Source organism: Echinops telfairi, unplaced genomic scaffold, assembly GCF_000313985.2.
Source record: "Echinops telfairi isolate 266 unplaced genomic scaffold, ASM31398v2 ScPeMD7_3509;HRSCAF=4178, whole genome shotgun sequence".
Taxonomy (NCBI): domain Eukaryota; kingdom Metazoa; phylum Chordata; class Mammalia; order Afrosoricida; family Tenrecidae; genus Echinops; species Echinops telfairi.
Genome location: NW_022107407.1, coordinates 10,359,349 through 10,376,595, shown reverse-complemented (window position 1 = coordinate 10,376,595; position 17,247 = coordinate 10,359,349). Strand labels below are relative to the sequence as shown.

The window sequence follows — 17,247 nt, the reverse complement described above, 5'->3', positions numbered from 1 at the left end:
GATGAATTAACACTTACATAGCACATACCAGGTGCCAGGGAAGGTTCTAAATATTTTAACTGTTTAGGTAGGTTCATATTGAGGTAGGTCATAGTTATAACCTCAATTTTACACCTGAGGAAATGGAGGCACAAAGGCTAAGCAAGTGGCCCAAGGTCACACCCTTAATAAAGGGGCAGAGACTCCCACCCAGACACTGTGGCTCTAGCGTCCATGGTCACAACCCCGAGTCACTGTCACTGCACTGTGAAAGCAATCATGCTAAAATGATGCCATGACAAGATCTGCAGAAGCACACAAGAAAAGGTTTTACCTGTCCCAATAAACACTTTCTACTTGCTCAAAGACATGTTTGTGTCTTTCAGAAGGTCTTCCCACCAGCCCTTGACATTTTAAAATAAAAAATATGCATATAGACAAGTAGTTAAAATAACTTTCTAGTGAATATCCATTTACCCTTCACCTAAATTCTACATTAACATTCTAGTATATTGCATTGGTAATATCTAACCATCCCCCATATTCAGAAGTACATAATGTTTATACATTAAAAAAAAAAAACAGCTGGAATATGTTTAGAAATGTCTATAAATGTTTAGAAAATCAGTACTTTATTTTTTTAAAATCAGTACTAATAAAAATAAAGCCCCCCCCCCTTTTTTAAACCCAACAGACTATCAAGTGTTTGAATTATGGCCAGCTTACTCTGTCATTGAAGCTATATGGAAACAGACATCTATGGACACTGGTAGAAGTAATTAAAAACTGTTGCATCCCCTACGAAGAGGAGTTTGGCACTCTCTACAAACTACATGTGCATTTACTGGTTGAGTCGTCACCTAGAATTTTATTCCCAAGCTGTACCTCCAACCACGCAAAGAGAGATATGGACAAAGCTACTATTCCTGTATTATTTGTCATTTTAAGATGCTGTAAACAAGTCAAATGCCCAAGCATCAAAGAATGAATGATAAATTAGTACAGCTACATAATGAAGCTGTTGACTAAAAGAACGAGGAAAATCTCTATGAACTCAAATATAATGGTTTCTTGAATATATTGGAAAAGGTGAGAAAACAACAAAAAAGCAAAGGGGAAAAGAGTGTATGTAAGAATGAAGAGAACATGACTCCACAGACACGAGTCAAGGGGGCAGCTGAAAAATCATACTCATCTTTATTGAACTAGAGTATCAAAATACGACACTTGTTCCGCATCACAGACTCTATTTTAAAGTCTACACACTTCTGAAGGTTTCCACTTAAGTCTTCCTCAAAGAATTTTGCGCTCTTCAATTTAAACCTTGTCAAAAGAGCAGTTTGGGCATCCTCAAAGACCTCAAATCATGTTCTCTTTCAATGTTCTTTGAGTTTGGGGGACAATAGGAAGAAAGGCAAAGACTTCAAGGTGGGGGAAATTCTCAAGGGACAGCCTGAGCAATAAGTGTTGTGATGGGTAAAATTCTTGGCACAACCTTCCTGGCATCACTGCAGTTTGAAATTTTCTTATAGTTCCTTTAGACCAGCAGTTTTCAACCTGTGGGTCGCGACCCCTTTGGTGGTCGAACGACCCTTTCACAGGGGTCGCCTGATTCCTAACAGTAGTAGCAAAATTACAGTTATGAAGTAGCAAAAAAAATAATTTTATGGTTGTTGGTCGTTGGGGGTGGGTCACCACCACATGAGGAACTGTATGAAAGGGTCTTGGCATTAGGAAGGTTGAGAACCACTGCTTTAGACTAAAGTCCTGTGTCCTTCCATTATATCCACCAAGATTATCTGCATTGGGCAGAAAACAATGGCTCCTAGAGAGCTTGTGGAGAGATTGGAATCCTCATACACTGCTGGTGAGATTGCAAAACTACTTCAAAATACTGGGAAGAAAAATTCCAGGTGCTCAACAATCCCTTTACAGGGTTTACACCCTGTGAGCGGGAAAAGGAAGAGCCATAGTGCAAGAAGACGCATACACACCCATGTGCACAGCAGCACTGTTCACAAGAGCAAGCACATGGAAATGTGTTGCGTGCCCATCAGTGGAAGAATGGATGAATAAACTCTGACACACACACACAACGGAATCCTGTGGGTTGTTAAAAAACAAGGATGAAACCATGAAGCACTTCACAGCATGGAAGGCCTGGAGAACATGATTCTGAGAGAAATTAACCAATCACAAGAGAGGACAAATATTGTCTGAGACCACTGTTATAAAGGTGTTTTAGTCTGGGTTGACTAGAGAAACAAATCCAGAGACACTTAGATATGTGTATTAAAGAGCTTTATATCAAAGAGTAATTGTATATCAAGAAAGCATCCCAGTCTAGATCAAGTCCATAGGTTTGATATTAGCCCATAAGTCTGATATCAGTCCATAAATCTCTCTTCAGACTCACACAGCCACATGGAATACTGCACAGTACAGGAAGATCACAGGCTGGTGGCCACATCACAGTGCTCTGGGATGTCTAAGCAAAGTTTGCCAGCAGGAAGGTAAAGGCAGAGAGCGAGAGAGACATTCCCAGGGCCATCCTTATGAGAAGGCCATGCCTACAAGGAGGTCTATCAGGCTGTAACCTGACTGACTAGACTCCACCTCTACACTTATTTATCAAGTTGATATGACAATATTTAACTACCGCAAAAGGGATAAAGGAAAATATAGGTTTAATGCCAAAAGAAGCATTTTGACTGTTACGGGGCGAAGTCAGAGGCTGGAGGCCAGGCGGGGTTGACGTGGGTGAGGGAGAAGACAATCTTCTGTGAGTGGGAGCAGGAAAGCCAAGGCAGGGATGGGTCACGTCACCTACTGGGGCTCTGATATGTAGTTTAAGTTGTTGCATATAAAACTGATGATCTGTGACAAAATAACTATTTATAAACTACCAAGGGATCATGAGGGAGGGGGGAGCGGGGAGGGAGGGGAAAAATTAGGACCTATGCCGGGGGGTTTAAGTGGAGAGAAAATGTTTTGAGAATGATGAGGGCAATGAATGTACAAATGTGCTTTACACATTTGATATGTGTATGGATTGTGATAAGAGTTGTATGAGCCCTTAATAAAATGATTTAAAAAAACAACAAAAAAACCTGATGATCTGAAATATTTACCCCTACCTACTTCACAATAGAAAGATCTGATACTGACTGGCCAAACTCTTGACATGATGGCCCTGAGACAACCTCAGTCCCGACACTGGTCACCCTCCAGGCTCTACTTTCAGTCACGTGATAGACACATCTATAAGGTGAACAAGAATCCAGGGAGGCATGCACTTCGTAGACCAATCAACCACACAAATGGAGAGGGCAGCGCTTGCCCAGGAAACAGCTCAGCTAGCAGGAAGGAGAGAAGAGGATGAATGGACACGGGAAACACGGGGAGGAGGTGGGGAGGGGGTTGTGAATTAGTGGGCAGTGTCATCAATGTCACCAATCAAAGTGTGCGTGAATTACTGAATGGAAAACCAGTTTTCTGTATGAGCCTTCACCCAAATCACAAGAAAACGATAAATTACCTATTTGGAATCCCCAAAACATTATCTTGTGAATTGACCTTTCCCTCTACTTTGAATTGAACTGCCCAGACTATATGACAAACTTCAGTAGTGGGTGCATAAATTTGAATAGTTGTCAAATGAACTTACCAGTAGGTGTACAAATATTATTCTACCCCCCAAAAAAACAGTACTTCAAGAAAGATAAATGAGTAAATGAGTAAGAATATTGATATGTCTACACCTAGGGTTCTCACTGTGGGAGGAAAAGATACACAACTATAGAATAAGGCAATGCAATGAAAAAATCTTGCTATCAGTTTCAACTCGTGCCTAAAACAACAACAAAAATTGTGTATATATGTACACAGAAGAGCTTTTGACGGGAATAGAGAAACTAGGTAAAATGACACCGGGGTGGCATAGCTCAATTTCTAAGTATCAGTAATATGTACCAGAAGGGATAACCGACTCAAGGGCTAGCGAGGTCAGGAAAAATATGAAGATGTGCCTGGAATACTTAATGCCAGAAAATATAAAAATGACTCATAAAAATGACCAGGGACATGTCAAAAGAAGAGGAGCCCGCTTTCACTTGCCAAATCTGTGACAATTTGAACATGAAAATGAGTAATAGCAAGGATGGACTATAGCCCAATGGTTAAAATAAGAATGTGTAAGCCCACATCAATGATAAATAAATGGGAAAGGTGGAAAAGCTCCTCCTATAATAGAAGCTAATGTAATATATTACATAGTTAGAAAATCACCTTCAACCATCATATCAATAACTGATATAGGAAAGAATCATTAAACCTTTCTAACAATATATGTTTGAAAGGAAATATGACATTTGCAGGTCTAAAAGCAACTCTCTACAAATTTCTTATTGGCTCAAGAGTTTGGGAAAAAAAGGTTTATAATTGAAAAAATTAGTAGATACCAATTTAAGCAATTAACCAAAGTTAACATCACCAAAACGAGATCATCTGACAGCACATGTCGCCAGACGAAATGGACTGTTTGTGCAGGATACCTGCCAGATTCCACGAATCGAATGTGAGGACAAACCCCAGGGCAGTACAACAGCTCCTCTTTACATATGGCTCTTCCGGACGTAGGTTTATCAAAAAAAGAGAGAGAGAGAGAGAGAGAAAGCAGCAATTGGTCAGTCTAGGTTGCATAGTGCTTAGGCATTGCGTTGCAATCCACAAGGTCCACCATTCCAAACCACCAGCTCTTGAAGGGGGATTGGAGGTGGAAACAGAGCTTTCTACTCCCCTAAAGTTAGTCCAGAAACTCACAGGGGGCAGTTCAACCTTGTTCTATAGGGCCACTAACAGTAGGTATTTACTCCATGACAGTGGTAGAATGCAAACAGGTAGAATGTTAAACCACCCATTAGGATTAAATGACCTTGTGGGAATTGATATATTACTATGCAAATTGAGTAACTGTGGGCTAATAAGGAGATTGGTCACTTCACGGTCTTTATGTTTATATAAGGGTCAACTGCACAGAGGTTTAGGGGGAATTCATAACTAACTATCAAAAAGAGTCTGGAGTGGGGCACATCTATTGGTGCTAACGTCCCTGCACTGAGAACCTCCCAGCTAGACAGAGCAGAGGGAGCTATAGTACCCGAGAGAGTGCAAGATGGCAAGAAACAGCAGCAACCACAGCAGAACTCAGCTGAGCAATGGTGAGGCCTACTGCAAGAGACATACTGACCCATATAGTGAGAGAGCTGAGTGCCAAAGGAAGAGCCTGCTGGCAGAGAGGGAGGCCTTCGGGCACTTGCAATGGAGCTAAAGAGTTTCCACATTCATCAAAGCATGGTAGAGCTCAGAGGAGGCTTTTTAGCAGGCAGAGACAAGAAGTTGAGAACTGTATGGAATGGAGCTGTCCTGACTGAAGAACTGTACCCTATCTCCTGGCTTGTATCCTGTTACTAATCACAAGCTATAGGCTGCTGCTTGCCCAGTGAACTACAGTATTATGGGGATAGCCTCTGAGTTTTTGATGACCATTAAAATGAAAAATCAAACCCGGCAGAAAAGTAATAAGTGCCAATAGGAGGGGGTGGGAGGATGGGGACAGAGTAAGCTGGTGTCACAAATGGTAAAAAGGTTAGAGGGCAGGTTTGTCCCTAGACCACCTCACAGGATCCAACTGTGTGCTGATCTGAGTCTTAGCCCATCTCCTAAAGTTAGGTGAGGTCTGATGCTACTGGCTTATATCAATATAATTAGGAGATACAGAAGGTTGTTTTATAAAAACAAGAAAGGCAAGCTCAGATCAGGAGGGAAGTTTTATACCAGCATATTTATAACTGAACATTAATAACAGATAAGTATCTTCTATGTGAAGCTCCTAGTTGGCACAGTCAAGCACACAGCGGGGAGATGAACTCCACCCACAGGCAGCTCAAAAGCAAGCCCTGGCACTCTAATTCTGAAGGACCACCGCCATTGGAAACACTGTAAATGGATTTGCACTCTGAGACATATGAGGTTTCTCATGAGTCGATGTCAATTTAGTGGGGACAGATTTGGGTTGTCTTGGTTTTTAACCTACTCTGTACGATTACGAGGTGTCGATGGGATCAGTTATCAGGCATCAAAGGACAAAAAATCATATCAATGTGAATGAGAGGGAGTGTGGAGTGGGGACTCTAAGCCCATCTGTAGGCAACTGGACATCCCCTTACAGAAGGGTAGCGGGGAGGACACGAGCCAGTCCGGGTACAATGAAACATACAACTTTCCTCTATTTCTTTAAAGCTTCCTTGCCCCCACTATCATGGTCCTGATTCTACCTTACAAATCTGACTGGACCAGAGGATGTACACTGGTACAGATAGGAGCTGGAAACACAGGGAATCCAAGACAGATGAACACCACAGGACCAATGGTGAGAGTGGCAATACCAGGAGGGTGGAGGGAAGGTGGGGTAGAAAGGGGAACCCGATTACAAGGATCTACATATAACCCCCTCCCTGGGGGATGGACAACAAAAACTTGGGTGAAGAAAGACACCGATAGTGTAAGACATGACAAAATAATAATAATTTATAGATTACCAAGGTTTCATGAGGGAGGGGGTCAGGAAGGGAGGGGAAAAAATGAAGAGCTGATACCAAGGGCTCAAGTAGAAAGAAAATGTTTTGAGAATAATGATGTCAACAAATGTACAAATGTGCTTGACACAATGTATGTACGTATGGATTGTGATGAGAGTTGTATGAGTCCCCAATAAAATGATTTAAGAAAACAAAAAGGTTGACTAATGTAATATTTCAAGTAAGAATCACATAATTTAAGAGAATCAGATGAATTATAGGGCACTTAGTAGGAAATGAAGTAATTTTGTGTGGTACTACAGTATTTGGCCTTTCACTAGTGAGAATAATTTGACATAGGCAGCTCTAAAACCAAGTAAGGAACTAAGTCACCTAATAGGAATTAGAGCAAACAATTTCCGTGTTCTCAGGCCACTTTTGTTTTTAGCACAATATGGTGGTATTGGCTTACTTGCTTATCTTATGATTTCTTTTTAAGAAATACAAAGGGGAAATTCAAGCTACTGGATGAACAGGGTGGGTAGAGAGCCAGAGCCCTCCAGGTGGGCTCAGTAGAAGGAACACAGGATTGTGAAGACCTGGATCCTGGCCTACGCTTACCAAAGGGACCCTGTGGACAAACTGTTCTCTCCTATTATATGAACAGGCTAAAGTTATGCAACCAAAGGCAGTAGTTTAATATTTCTGAACTCGGTGAGATTTAAAAAAAAAGTTGGGAAGCATGATGGTGGCCAAGTTTTGCTAGGGAAAAAAATATCCTAAAAATAACTATCATTGTCATTATAATGTCATAAAAGAGCTTTTTTATTTCAAATAAGTAAAGGTGACAATTAAAAAATACAGACAGTTCTTTATATTGAAGAAATTTAGCTCTATTAAAAATGTTCTACATTGTACATCTTTTTCTCATCTTTACTAATGGGCCTTAAAGAATAACCATAAAATTTAAAGCTTAAAAAAAAAATCCTCCCCATTACCAACTGGGTACACGGTACCACCCTCCCCCAGGGGGAATTCACTTCAGAGGACAGCACTGAGGCTGCAGCTTGGGAAGAGAAGGGAGACTGGTCTGGTCGGAGTGCATGTGAGTCAATGAGGGGGTAAGGGGAAGAAAAGGAAAGAATGGAGCACATCCTGGCTCGCTGAGCCTTGGGGACAATGTGCCTGTTCGGAACAGCAATGCACGGAGATGACCACGGGACCGGCCCCACCACGGGATACAGCGTTCCTCGTTGACCCATTGAACCACTGGAGACAAACGGCGGGAATTGTGCCTGCCATGAGCTCACCACGCCGAAGCCAGCCTCTGGGGGCATGCATCAGAGCAGCGGAGGGAGCAGAGTGATGAGGTCCTCAGGGATAGAGGCGATGCAGGGGCATGGCACCCCATCAGACTTGACTGGAAAGCACACATGAAGGAAAACAAACAGACCCTGAACTATTCATACATGTATGCATGTGTGCGTGTTATTGTTGTTGTAGCCATTGTTTTACTTTTTGTTGTTGCTTCGTTGCACTCAGTCTGGTGATGGTCTATCTGGAAGGGATAAGCAGAATAAACAAGCCAGAAGAGAGAACAACGGGATGACAGATCAGGGGAACATGGGGGTAGGGGGAGTGGGTGGTAGTGGAAAGGAAGAGGCTGTTAACAAGCACAGGGACATGCGAACAACAAGTGATCCAAAATCAATGTCAAGGAGGGTGCAGGAGGCCTTGCAGGGCTGGACCAAGGACAATGTAACCAAGAGGAATGGCTAAAACCCAAATGAAAGCAGAACATGATAGGGGGAGAAGAGGAAAGTACAAAGAAATAGAGGAAAGAACTAGGAGGCAAAGGGTAGTCATAGAGATGTAAATGCAGGCATATAAAGATGTAAATATATTTATATATGATGAGGGGGAAATAGATCTATGAACATATATTTATAGGTTGAGTATTAAGAAAAGATGGACAGTGGGCCCCTGTACAAGTACTCCCTTAACACAAGAACACTCTGTTCTAACAATTCGGCAGTCTGAGATTCTCACCTGCCTGGCATGATCGCTGAAGACAATGGGTGCACAAGAAAATGTGGTGAAGAAAGCAGATGATGCTTGGCTACCAAAAGATATAACACCTGAAGTCACTGAAGACAATGGGTGCAAAAGCAAGTGTAGTGAAGAAAGCTGATGGTGCCCAGATAGCAAAAGATATAGCACCTGAAGCCTTAAAGACCTGAAGATAAACAAGCACCATCTAGCTGAGAGACAAAAAAACCCACACGGAAGAAGCACACCAGCCTGCCCCTACTCGATCGCTGAGGACAAACGGGGTGCATTAACAAAAGTGGTGAAGAAAGCAGATGGTGCCCGGTTATCAAATGATACAGCACCTGGGGTCTTAAAGGCTTGAAGACAAACAGGCGGCCATCTAGCTAAGAAACAACAAAACCCACAAGGAAGAAGCACACCAGCCTACCCCAACACGAATGCTGAAGACAAAGCGGGTACATAAGCAAATGTGGTGAAGAAAGTTGATGGTGCCAAGCTGTCAAATTACACAGAATCTGGGGTCCCACATAAATAGGTAAAGTCTGAAAGATAAACAAGGGGCTATCTAACTGAGAAACAACAAAGCCCACATGTAAGAAGCACACCAGCCTGTAAGATGACAAGGCGGCGAAGGGGTCAGGTATCAGGCATCAAAGACAAAAAATAAAAAATAAAAAATCATAACATTGTGAATGAGGGGGAGTCCAGAGTGGGGACCCAGGGCCCATCCGGGGGAAATTGGACATCCCCTTGCAGAAGGGCTTCAGAGAGGAGAGGAGCAAATCAGAGTGCAGTGTAGTAAGGACGAAATACGCAATTTTCCTCTAGTTCTTAAATGCTTCCTCCCCCCACTACCATGATCCCAATTGTACCTTACATATCCGGCTGGACCGGAGGATGTACACTGGCACAGATAGGAACTGGAAATACAGTGAACCCAGGACAGATGAACCCCCCAGGACCAGTGGAAAGAGTGGCGATATCGGGAGGGTGGAGGGAAGGTGAGGGAGAAAGGGGGAACAGATGACAAGGTCTACATATGGCCTCCTCCCTGGGGGAGGGACAGCAAAAGAAGTGGGTAAGGGAGACGTCGGATGGGGTAAGGTATGATAAAATAATAATAATTTATAAATTATCAAGGGTTCAGGGGGAGGGGGAAGTAGAGAGGGAGGGGGAAAATGAGCTGACACCAAGGGCTCCGGTGGAAAGCAGGTGTTGTGAGAATGATAAAGTCAACATATGTACTAATGTGCTGGACACAAATGATGTATGTGCAGATTGTGATGAGTTGTATGAGCCCCTAATAAAATGCTTATTTAAACATTTTTTTAAAAAATCCTGTCCTCTACTTCTAAGCAAGAGAGACCAGAAATACCTTCCTCCCTGAAAGAACCACACAAAAGATGTGAGTTAGTAGTTTGCAAGACACTGGACACCAGGAAATAAAAGAGAGTAATCCTCAGAAGAGAGGAACAAGTGAAGCAGGAGGACAATGGCTTAAAACCGTGAGATGATTTCCAGGTAGCAGTTCAGGGACAAGGGGCCCAGTAGACACCCTGAATAGGTAAAGTCTGGGGAGACCACGGCAGCTAAAGTGTGCAAGTCAGAGCAGTTAGGAGAGAGGGGAGAGCTAGCTGCACAGACAGCAACCTCCAGTGGCATACAGATGACCTCAGTCCAATATTGATCTGAGAAGATTCATATGTGCATGTACCAAGGCTGGACAAAGAACCACCCCACCTGAAAGGGTTAAAGGTAACATATACTTATCAGTGATGCCCCCCAAGGAGGGAAGGGACGAGGTAAAAAATATGATGAAATTGTGGCCCTGGCTTCAAGGGACATTCTAGTTAAATGCCTAATAATATGTTTAGTATTTCTGTTCTGATCCCTAATATGTTGTGTAGTGTCCAGAATCTTTAAAGCATGTAAGCCATTATCAAAGCACAAGATGTGGGTCTCTATTCCTTGGAGCAACAGAGGAAGGAAAGTCAAAAGCAGGAAGACAGGGAATGTGTGGCCAATGAACTCGATGCACAAGTACCGAAGACTAGAAGATGTGGGTGGTTGCCAGCGGCATTCCTGAACATATTTGATTAAGCATTCTACAGCATTGTAGGATGATATTAAGACCACCATAAATGAAGAACGCGATGTCATTAGAAAGCCAGGTAATAAAGAAAAGTTCAAAATGGATGGTCTTAACCAAAGGTAGCTAAAACAAATGAAAGAAATAACGAAGGGAAAGGGATAAAGAGAAAGTTTTAAAGGGAAACTCAAGAAGATAAAGTAAAGCTTTTTTTTTTTTAAAAAATGGAATTAGAAAACCAAGATGGAAGAGCATGCTCAGCATTTCTCAAACTGAAGTAATCTGAAGACACATTCACCCCTCAGAGAGTTGTAATATTCAAAGATTCCACGGTAAAAATACTGAACTATGCAGGAAGCATCAAAAGAAGATGGAAAGAATACACAGAATTACTGTACCAAAAAGAACTAGTTGACATCCAATGCTTTCAAGAGGTAGCATGTGACCAAGAACTGATGGTACTGCAGGAAGTCCAAGCTGCAATGAAAACATTAGCCAAAAACAAAGCTGCAGGAATTGATGGAATACCAATAGAAATGTTTCAACAAACGGATGCAGTAGTGGAAGTACTAACTACTCTAAGCCAAGAAATTTGGAAGACAACTACTTGGCCAACTAAATGGAAGACATCCACAGTTATACCTATATCCTATGAAAGGTAACCAATGGAAAGCAGGAATTACCTAACAATATCAATAACATCACAAGCAAGAGAAATTTTGTTTACGATCATTCAAAACACAGTTGCAGTATTACGCTGACAGGAAGCTGCCAGAAAGACAAGCCAGATTCAGAAGAGGACGTGGCACCAGTGATGTCCACGAAGGCATCAAATGGATCTTGGCTGAAAACTGAAAGAGGTTGACTTGTGCTTCCTTGACCATGCAAAGGCTTCTGACTGTGTGGATGATCACACACTATGTATAACACGGGGAAGAATAGGAATTCTACAACATGTCATTGTGCTCATGTAGAACCTGTACTAACATCAAGAGGCAAGTGGTTGAAACAGAACAAGGGGATAATGTATGGTTCGCAATCAAGAAAGGTGTGCATCGGGGTCAGATCCTCCAACCACACTTATTCGCTTTGTCAGGTGAGCAAACAGCCTGATAAAATGGACGCTGAAGAAGCACATGGCATCAGAATGAGAGGAAGGGTCCTTTACAGGCCACGATAGGCAGGCAACAGGACTTTGCTTGTGGAAACAGAAAAGAAATTGAGGCAATTAGTGATGAAGATCAAAGACTGCAGCCTTCAGTATGGATTATAACTTAAGGTTAAGAAAATGAAAATCCTCACCACTGGACCAATGGACAGTATCATCAATGGAGAAGAGACTCAACGTGTCAAAGATTTCATTTTTCTTGGATTCACAATCAAATCTCACGGAAGCAGGAGTCATGGAATTGAATGACTTATTACATTGGGCAAACCTGAAGCACAAGACCTCTTTAAAGTGTTAAGAGCAAAGATGCTGCTTTTAGGACAAAGATGCACCTTACCCAAGCGTACGTATTTTCAGTTGATTCACATGCATGTGAAAATCGGGCAATGGATAAAGAAAACTTCATAGGGATCAGTGCATTTGAATTATGGTTTTGGTGAGGAACCTTCAAAGTACTGTGGACTGCCAGAAAAGAAAACTTGTCTTTCTTGGAGCGAGTCAGCCAGAATGCTTTTTAGAAGCAAGGACGGCCAAACTTCTCATGCACTTTGAACAAGTGATAAGGAAAGATCAGTCCTTGGAAAGGACAGCAGTCTTCGTGAAGCAGAGTCAGGGAAAAGAGGAAGACCCTCAAAGAAATAGCTGCAACAAGGTGCTCAGCCCTAACAACTGTGAGGATAGCTTAAGACCAGGCAGTGTTTCCTTGTGCTCTACACAGCTGTGAACCCAGACCAACGGCACCTCACAACACGCACTGGTTAACAAGGAATACACGTTAAATAAAAGCAGAAATCCTAGTACAGTAAAAGGAAAGGGATGGAAAAAGATACGCCATGCTAACATGAGTCAAAAGAAAGCTGGAATGAGTACGCTGATATGAGACAAACTGGGTTTGGGATCAAAGAATACTATCAGGAATAAAGAAGTTATTAATTTCCTAATGATAAAGAGCAGAATTAATTGAAAGCATAATCATCGCAAACGGTTACCTAATAACAGAACTTTAAAATACGTGAAGGAAAAATGATAATAGAGAAATCTACAATTATAGTCAAAGATTCAATAGCCTTGTCTCTGTGAGTGCTAGAACAAGTAGATAAAAGACTATGGAAGAACTGCAGGGGTTAAACAGGTTTTTGCTCCTCATGAATTTGCTTGCCTGGGCCCAGGATTGGAGGGCTTCACACTTATACCTTATGTATCCAAGAACCAGATTTATAATACTGTCCCCTTTTTGTTACGTATGAACGCTATAAACAAAATTATTAAAAAAAAAAAAAAAAGACTATGGAAGATTTAAACAGCACTATGACTCAACTTGAACTAATTGACATTTACACTTAACAGTAGAAGAATTTACTGTATGGTTTAATTGATATTTACACTATGCACAGGGAACATTTACCAAAATAGATCATTCTGGGGCAGAAAGCAGGTCTCAACAAACATGGGGGGGGTGGGGGGAGGTGGTACTTAGGTGCCATCAAATCAGTTCTGACCCAAAGTGACCCTATGCACAACAGAATGAAATATTGCTATGTCCTGCACCATCCTCACAATTGGTCCCATGCCTGAGCCCACTTGGCAGCCACGGTGTGAGTCCATTTCATCAAGGGTCTTCCTCTTTTTCACTGCCTTTGACTTTAGCAAGCATGGTGTATTATTCTCCAGGGACTGGTCTCTCCTGACAGTATGTTCGAAGTATTTAAGACAAAGCCTTGACAACCTTGCCTCTAAGGAGCACTCTATCTGTATTCCCCCAAGACAGATCAGTTTGTCCTTTCAGTAGTCACTGGTATTTTCAATATTCTTCACCAGCATCACAACTGCATCCATTCTTCTTTGGTCTCCCTTATTCAATGTCCAACTTTCACAGGCATATGAGGCAACTAAAAATACCATGGCTTCGGTCAGGTGCACCTTAGTCCTCAAAGTAGCATCTTTGCTTTTCAATACGCTAAAGAGTTCTTATGTAGCAAGTTTATATAATGCAACACATTATTTGATCTTTTCACTGCTGCTTCCATGAGAAGACAAAATCCTTGACAACTTCAATCTCTTCTCCATTTATCATGATGTTACCTATTGGTCTAGCTGAAAGGATTTGGGTCTCATTTACATTGAGTGGTAATCTATACTGAAGGCTCCACTCCTTGATCTTCATCAGCAAAGTGATTCAAGTCCTCCTCACTCTTAGCAACCAAGATTGTGTCATCTGCATATTGCAGGTTGTTAATAAGTCTCCCTCAAATCCCATGCCATATTCTTCTTCGTATGTTCCAGTTTCTCTGATGGTTTGCTCAGCATACAGAATGAGTAAGTATGGTGAGAAAATACAACCTTGATACACACATTTCTTGTTTTTAAGCCATGCAGTATTTCCTTGTTCTGTTTGCCAACTGCCTCTTGAACCATGTAGAAGTTCCTCAACAAATTTACAAGGATTCAAATTTTTTAAAAAGCATGTTCTCAGATGACAGTAAAAGATTTCTCAAAAACTCTAAATAATAGGAAACTACATAAGATACATCTTAATAAAACCCAATAAGCCAAAGAATATATAACATTACAAAGTATTTCGAACTTAAAAATAAATAAGAAGAAAAGCCTCAATCAGTGACTTCAGCAACAAAATATAGGAATTTATAATTTATCAAGAGTTCACAAGGGTGGGGAGGGTTGGAAGAGGAGGTGATACCAGGGGCTCAAATAGAAGAAAATGTTTTCAAAATGATGGCAGCATATGTACAAAAGTGCTTGATATAATTGATGTACCGATCGTTATAAGAGCCCTCAAAAAATGATTTATTGAAAAAAATCAATGAAATAGAAATTAAAAAACATTGAAGAAACACCAATGAAATCAAAAGCTGGATCTTTAAGCACATCAATAAAATTGATAAGCCCCAAAGTAGACTGGGCAGGAAAGAAAAGAGACAAATTATAAGTACCAGAAATAAGGTGAGAACACTACAAATTATAGAGAGTAAAAGGGCAATAGAGATTTATGGGATACATAAAGATTTCTCCCAAGTTGTCATCCCCATATATATGCCAAACCTAAGACATTGCTTGCTATACATGGTAAACAGCTGTACACATGGAGGGCAACGAAAGCTGGTCAGAGGTTATTCTCCTGGGGAGGGGGGTGTTATCAGCCATCTAGACTGTACAGTCTGTCCCACTCTAAGTAGGGCCCACTCCCTTCTGATAAGAATAGTAGATTGTTTCCCTCAAGGAGAGCCCAGGGCGGTGAAGCCCACTCAAGAGTGACCAAGGTTAGGCTGCCATATTGAATCTAGGGTCCACCCATCTTGTCACATGTGTACCCCTAATCCCTCCCTTTCCTATTGCGTGTACACCCCTAGCTCTTCCCCTTCCTGTCACGCATATGCGTATTGAACAGCCCTTTCCTGTGATGTGTGTGGTTACCCGTAATCATGCCCCCAAAGATATATAAGCCTTGGTTAGAAATAAAATCCTTCCTCCTGCCCTCTCCTCCTCCTGCATCACCACGTGGACCACCAGGAAGGGCTGAGGTGAGCACGCTGCCACGAAATGTGTCTGATTCCTTTATTTTACTCTCTCTCCTATCTTCTGTGATGTTACTATCATGTTTATATATTACAACCGTACAATTGTGCCTACTGAACCCATGGTCGTGTGAGGTGCTAGTTTCCCCTCACAGAGAATCATCTGAATATCTTTAGGACAATGCATTTGCAAATTTAAATGAAATGAACAAGTTCTCTGAAAGACACAAATTACCAAATCTCTCTCAAGGACTGGATGAGTCTGAAGAGGACACTCTCCATGTATTAAAAGGAGCTGCACTAGTGGCGCAGTGTGTTAGGCCCTGGGTTGTCAACCAAAGGACAGCAGCTCAGAAAAGAACTGAACAAAGATGAGGCTGTGTGTGTGCTCCCTAAAGATTCCGTTTCCGACTGTGGGAAATCAGACTAACAGTGAACGTCCTGCCACTGATAAAAACTCTCGGACCAAGTGGCAACACTGATTAAGCTGCAAAACCCTAAAAGATAAAGTAACAATAATTTTGCACCCATTTTTCCACAATATTGGGGGAAAAGACTACTTGCCATCTCCTTCTAGGAGGTCAGTAGCAGGTTGGGAGAAAATCTAGATTAAGATATACAGAAAGGAAAGAAGAGAAAAATAGTCCAGGGTTGATTTGTAATGGAAAGATTGATTTTTTTCCCCTTCCAAATCATTTTCGCCCCCCTACCTTTTCTTCATAGTTGGGTAGTTGCTCTCTGCATACTGTGATTATGTCCATCCAGGAGTAGTTTCTCTCTTTACGGATCTTTTCTAATTCTGGGTCATTCTCATAATTGTCTGCATCCAACTAAGAGAGTTTACACAACAACAAAAAAGGTCAGCTCTTTATCTCGAATCTAGCACCTTTTCCCATTTGTGAACCACAGCAGTCCTTCACATCCTTTCCAAATTTTCTTTAATGGCTTTTCTATTCCCGGAAACACCCTGCCTGCCTTTTCTTCAAAAGAGGGAAGATCGCTCTCTTAGGTCGTGTTTTTCCACATTGCTAGACCCTGCGCTTTCACAAAGTTCTCATTGTCTCAAATTTGTCCAACAACACACTACGGGCAGTCCCTGGATTATAAAGGAGTTTGTTCCCAAACCGTCTCTCAGTCAACTTTGTACGCATGTCACAACACTTAGATGAAGTTGGGCTCTAATGTCAGTTTGTCAAATAAATGCTTGTCTCTAGTACATAGTGTACATTTCTATGCATTAGAAAAAATTAAATAAACACTTCTAGATACACTAAAACATACTTCACATAATCATATAAGAACAGACTTTTTATTCAGTAAAATAGTGCCTACTTGGTATTACAGATGGTTTTATCTCCCTACCATTTCTAGAGTAATAGGCTTATGGGGTTGACTGGGGCCTGCGTGTTGTTTCTCGACTACCAATCTTCCCCACAGCTCAAACATAACTCTCTGCAGTACGTCTCAGAATAATCTGTCTGCCCTACCGAACTGTCTGCTGCGCCTCAAAGCCTACAAATACACAGGAACCTGAAGTCTGATATCAGCGGACTCCTACAATCAATCCCTGGCCCGCCTCCAGGTGTCTTTGCTATACCTTGCTGCCCTTAGTCCCAGTTTTTTAAATCTATATCTAAGCCAAATATAAACATTTGCTAGACCTCAAATATATTTAGTATTTCACATTGCCATCCTCTGCTGTTCCCATTCCCCATTTTCACCTATCAAAATCCTCCATTTGAAAATCCAACTTTAATGTTACTTTCTATGTGAAACAACCCTTCAGAACCCCCATCCCCAAACCAAACAAGCCCACTGAGTTGAGCCCCACACTAAAGGACAGGGTTT

General features: G+C 41.7%; 1 protein-coding gene across 1 annotated transcript in view; it reads right to left on the bottom strand.

Moving 5' to 3' along the window:
* ADI1 (acireductone dioxygenase 1) overlaps nt 1–17,247 on the bottom strand; it is a 35,515-nt gene that overhangs the window by 582 nt on the left and 17,686 nt on the right. Inside the window, exon 2 of the mRNA XM_013006457.2 lies at nt 16,110–16,229. Within this exon, the coding sequence (XP_012861911.2) occupies nt 16,110–16,229 (120 nt within the window). The remainder of the gene's footprint in view (nt 1–16,109; nt 16,230–17,247) is intronic.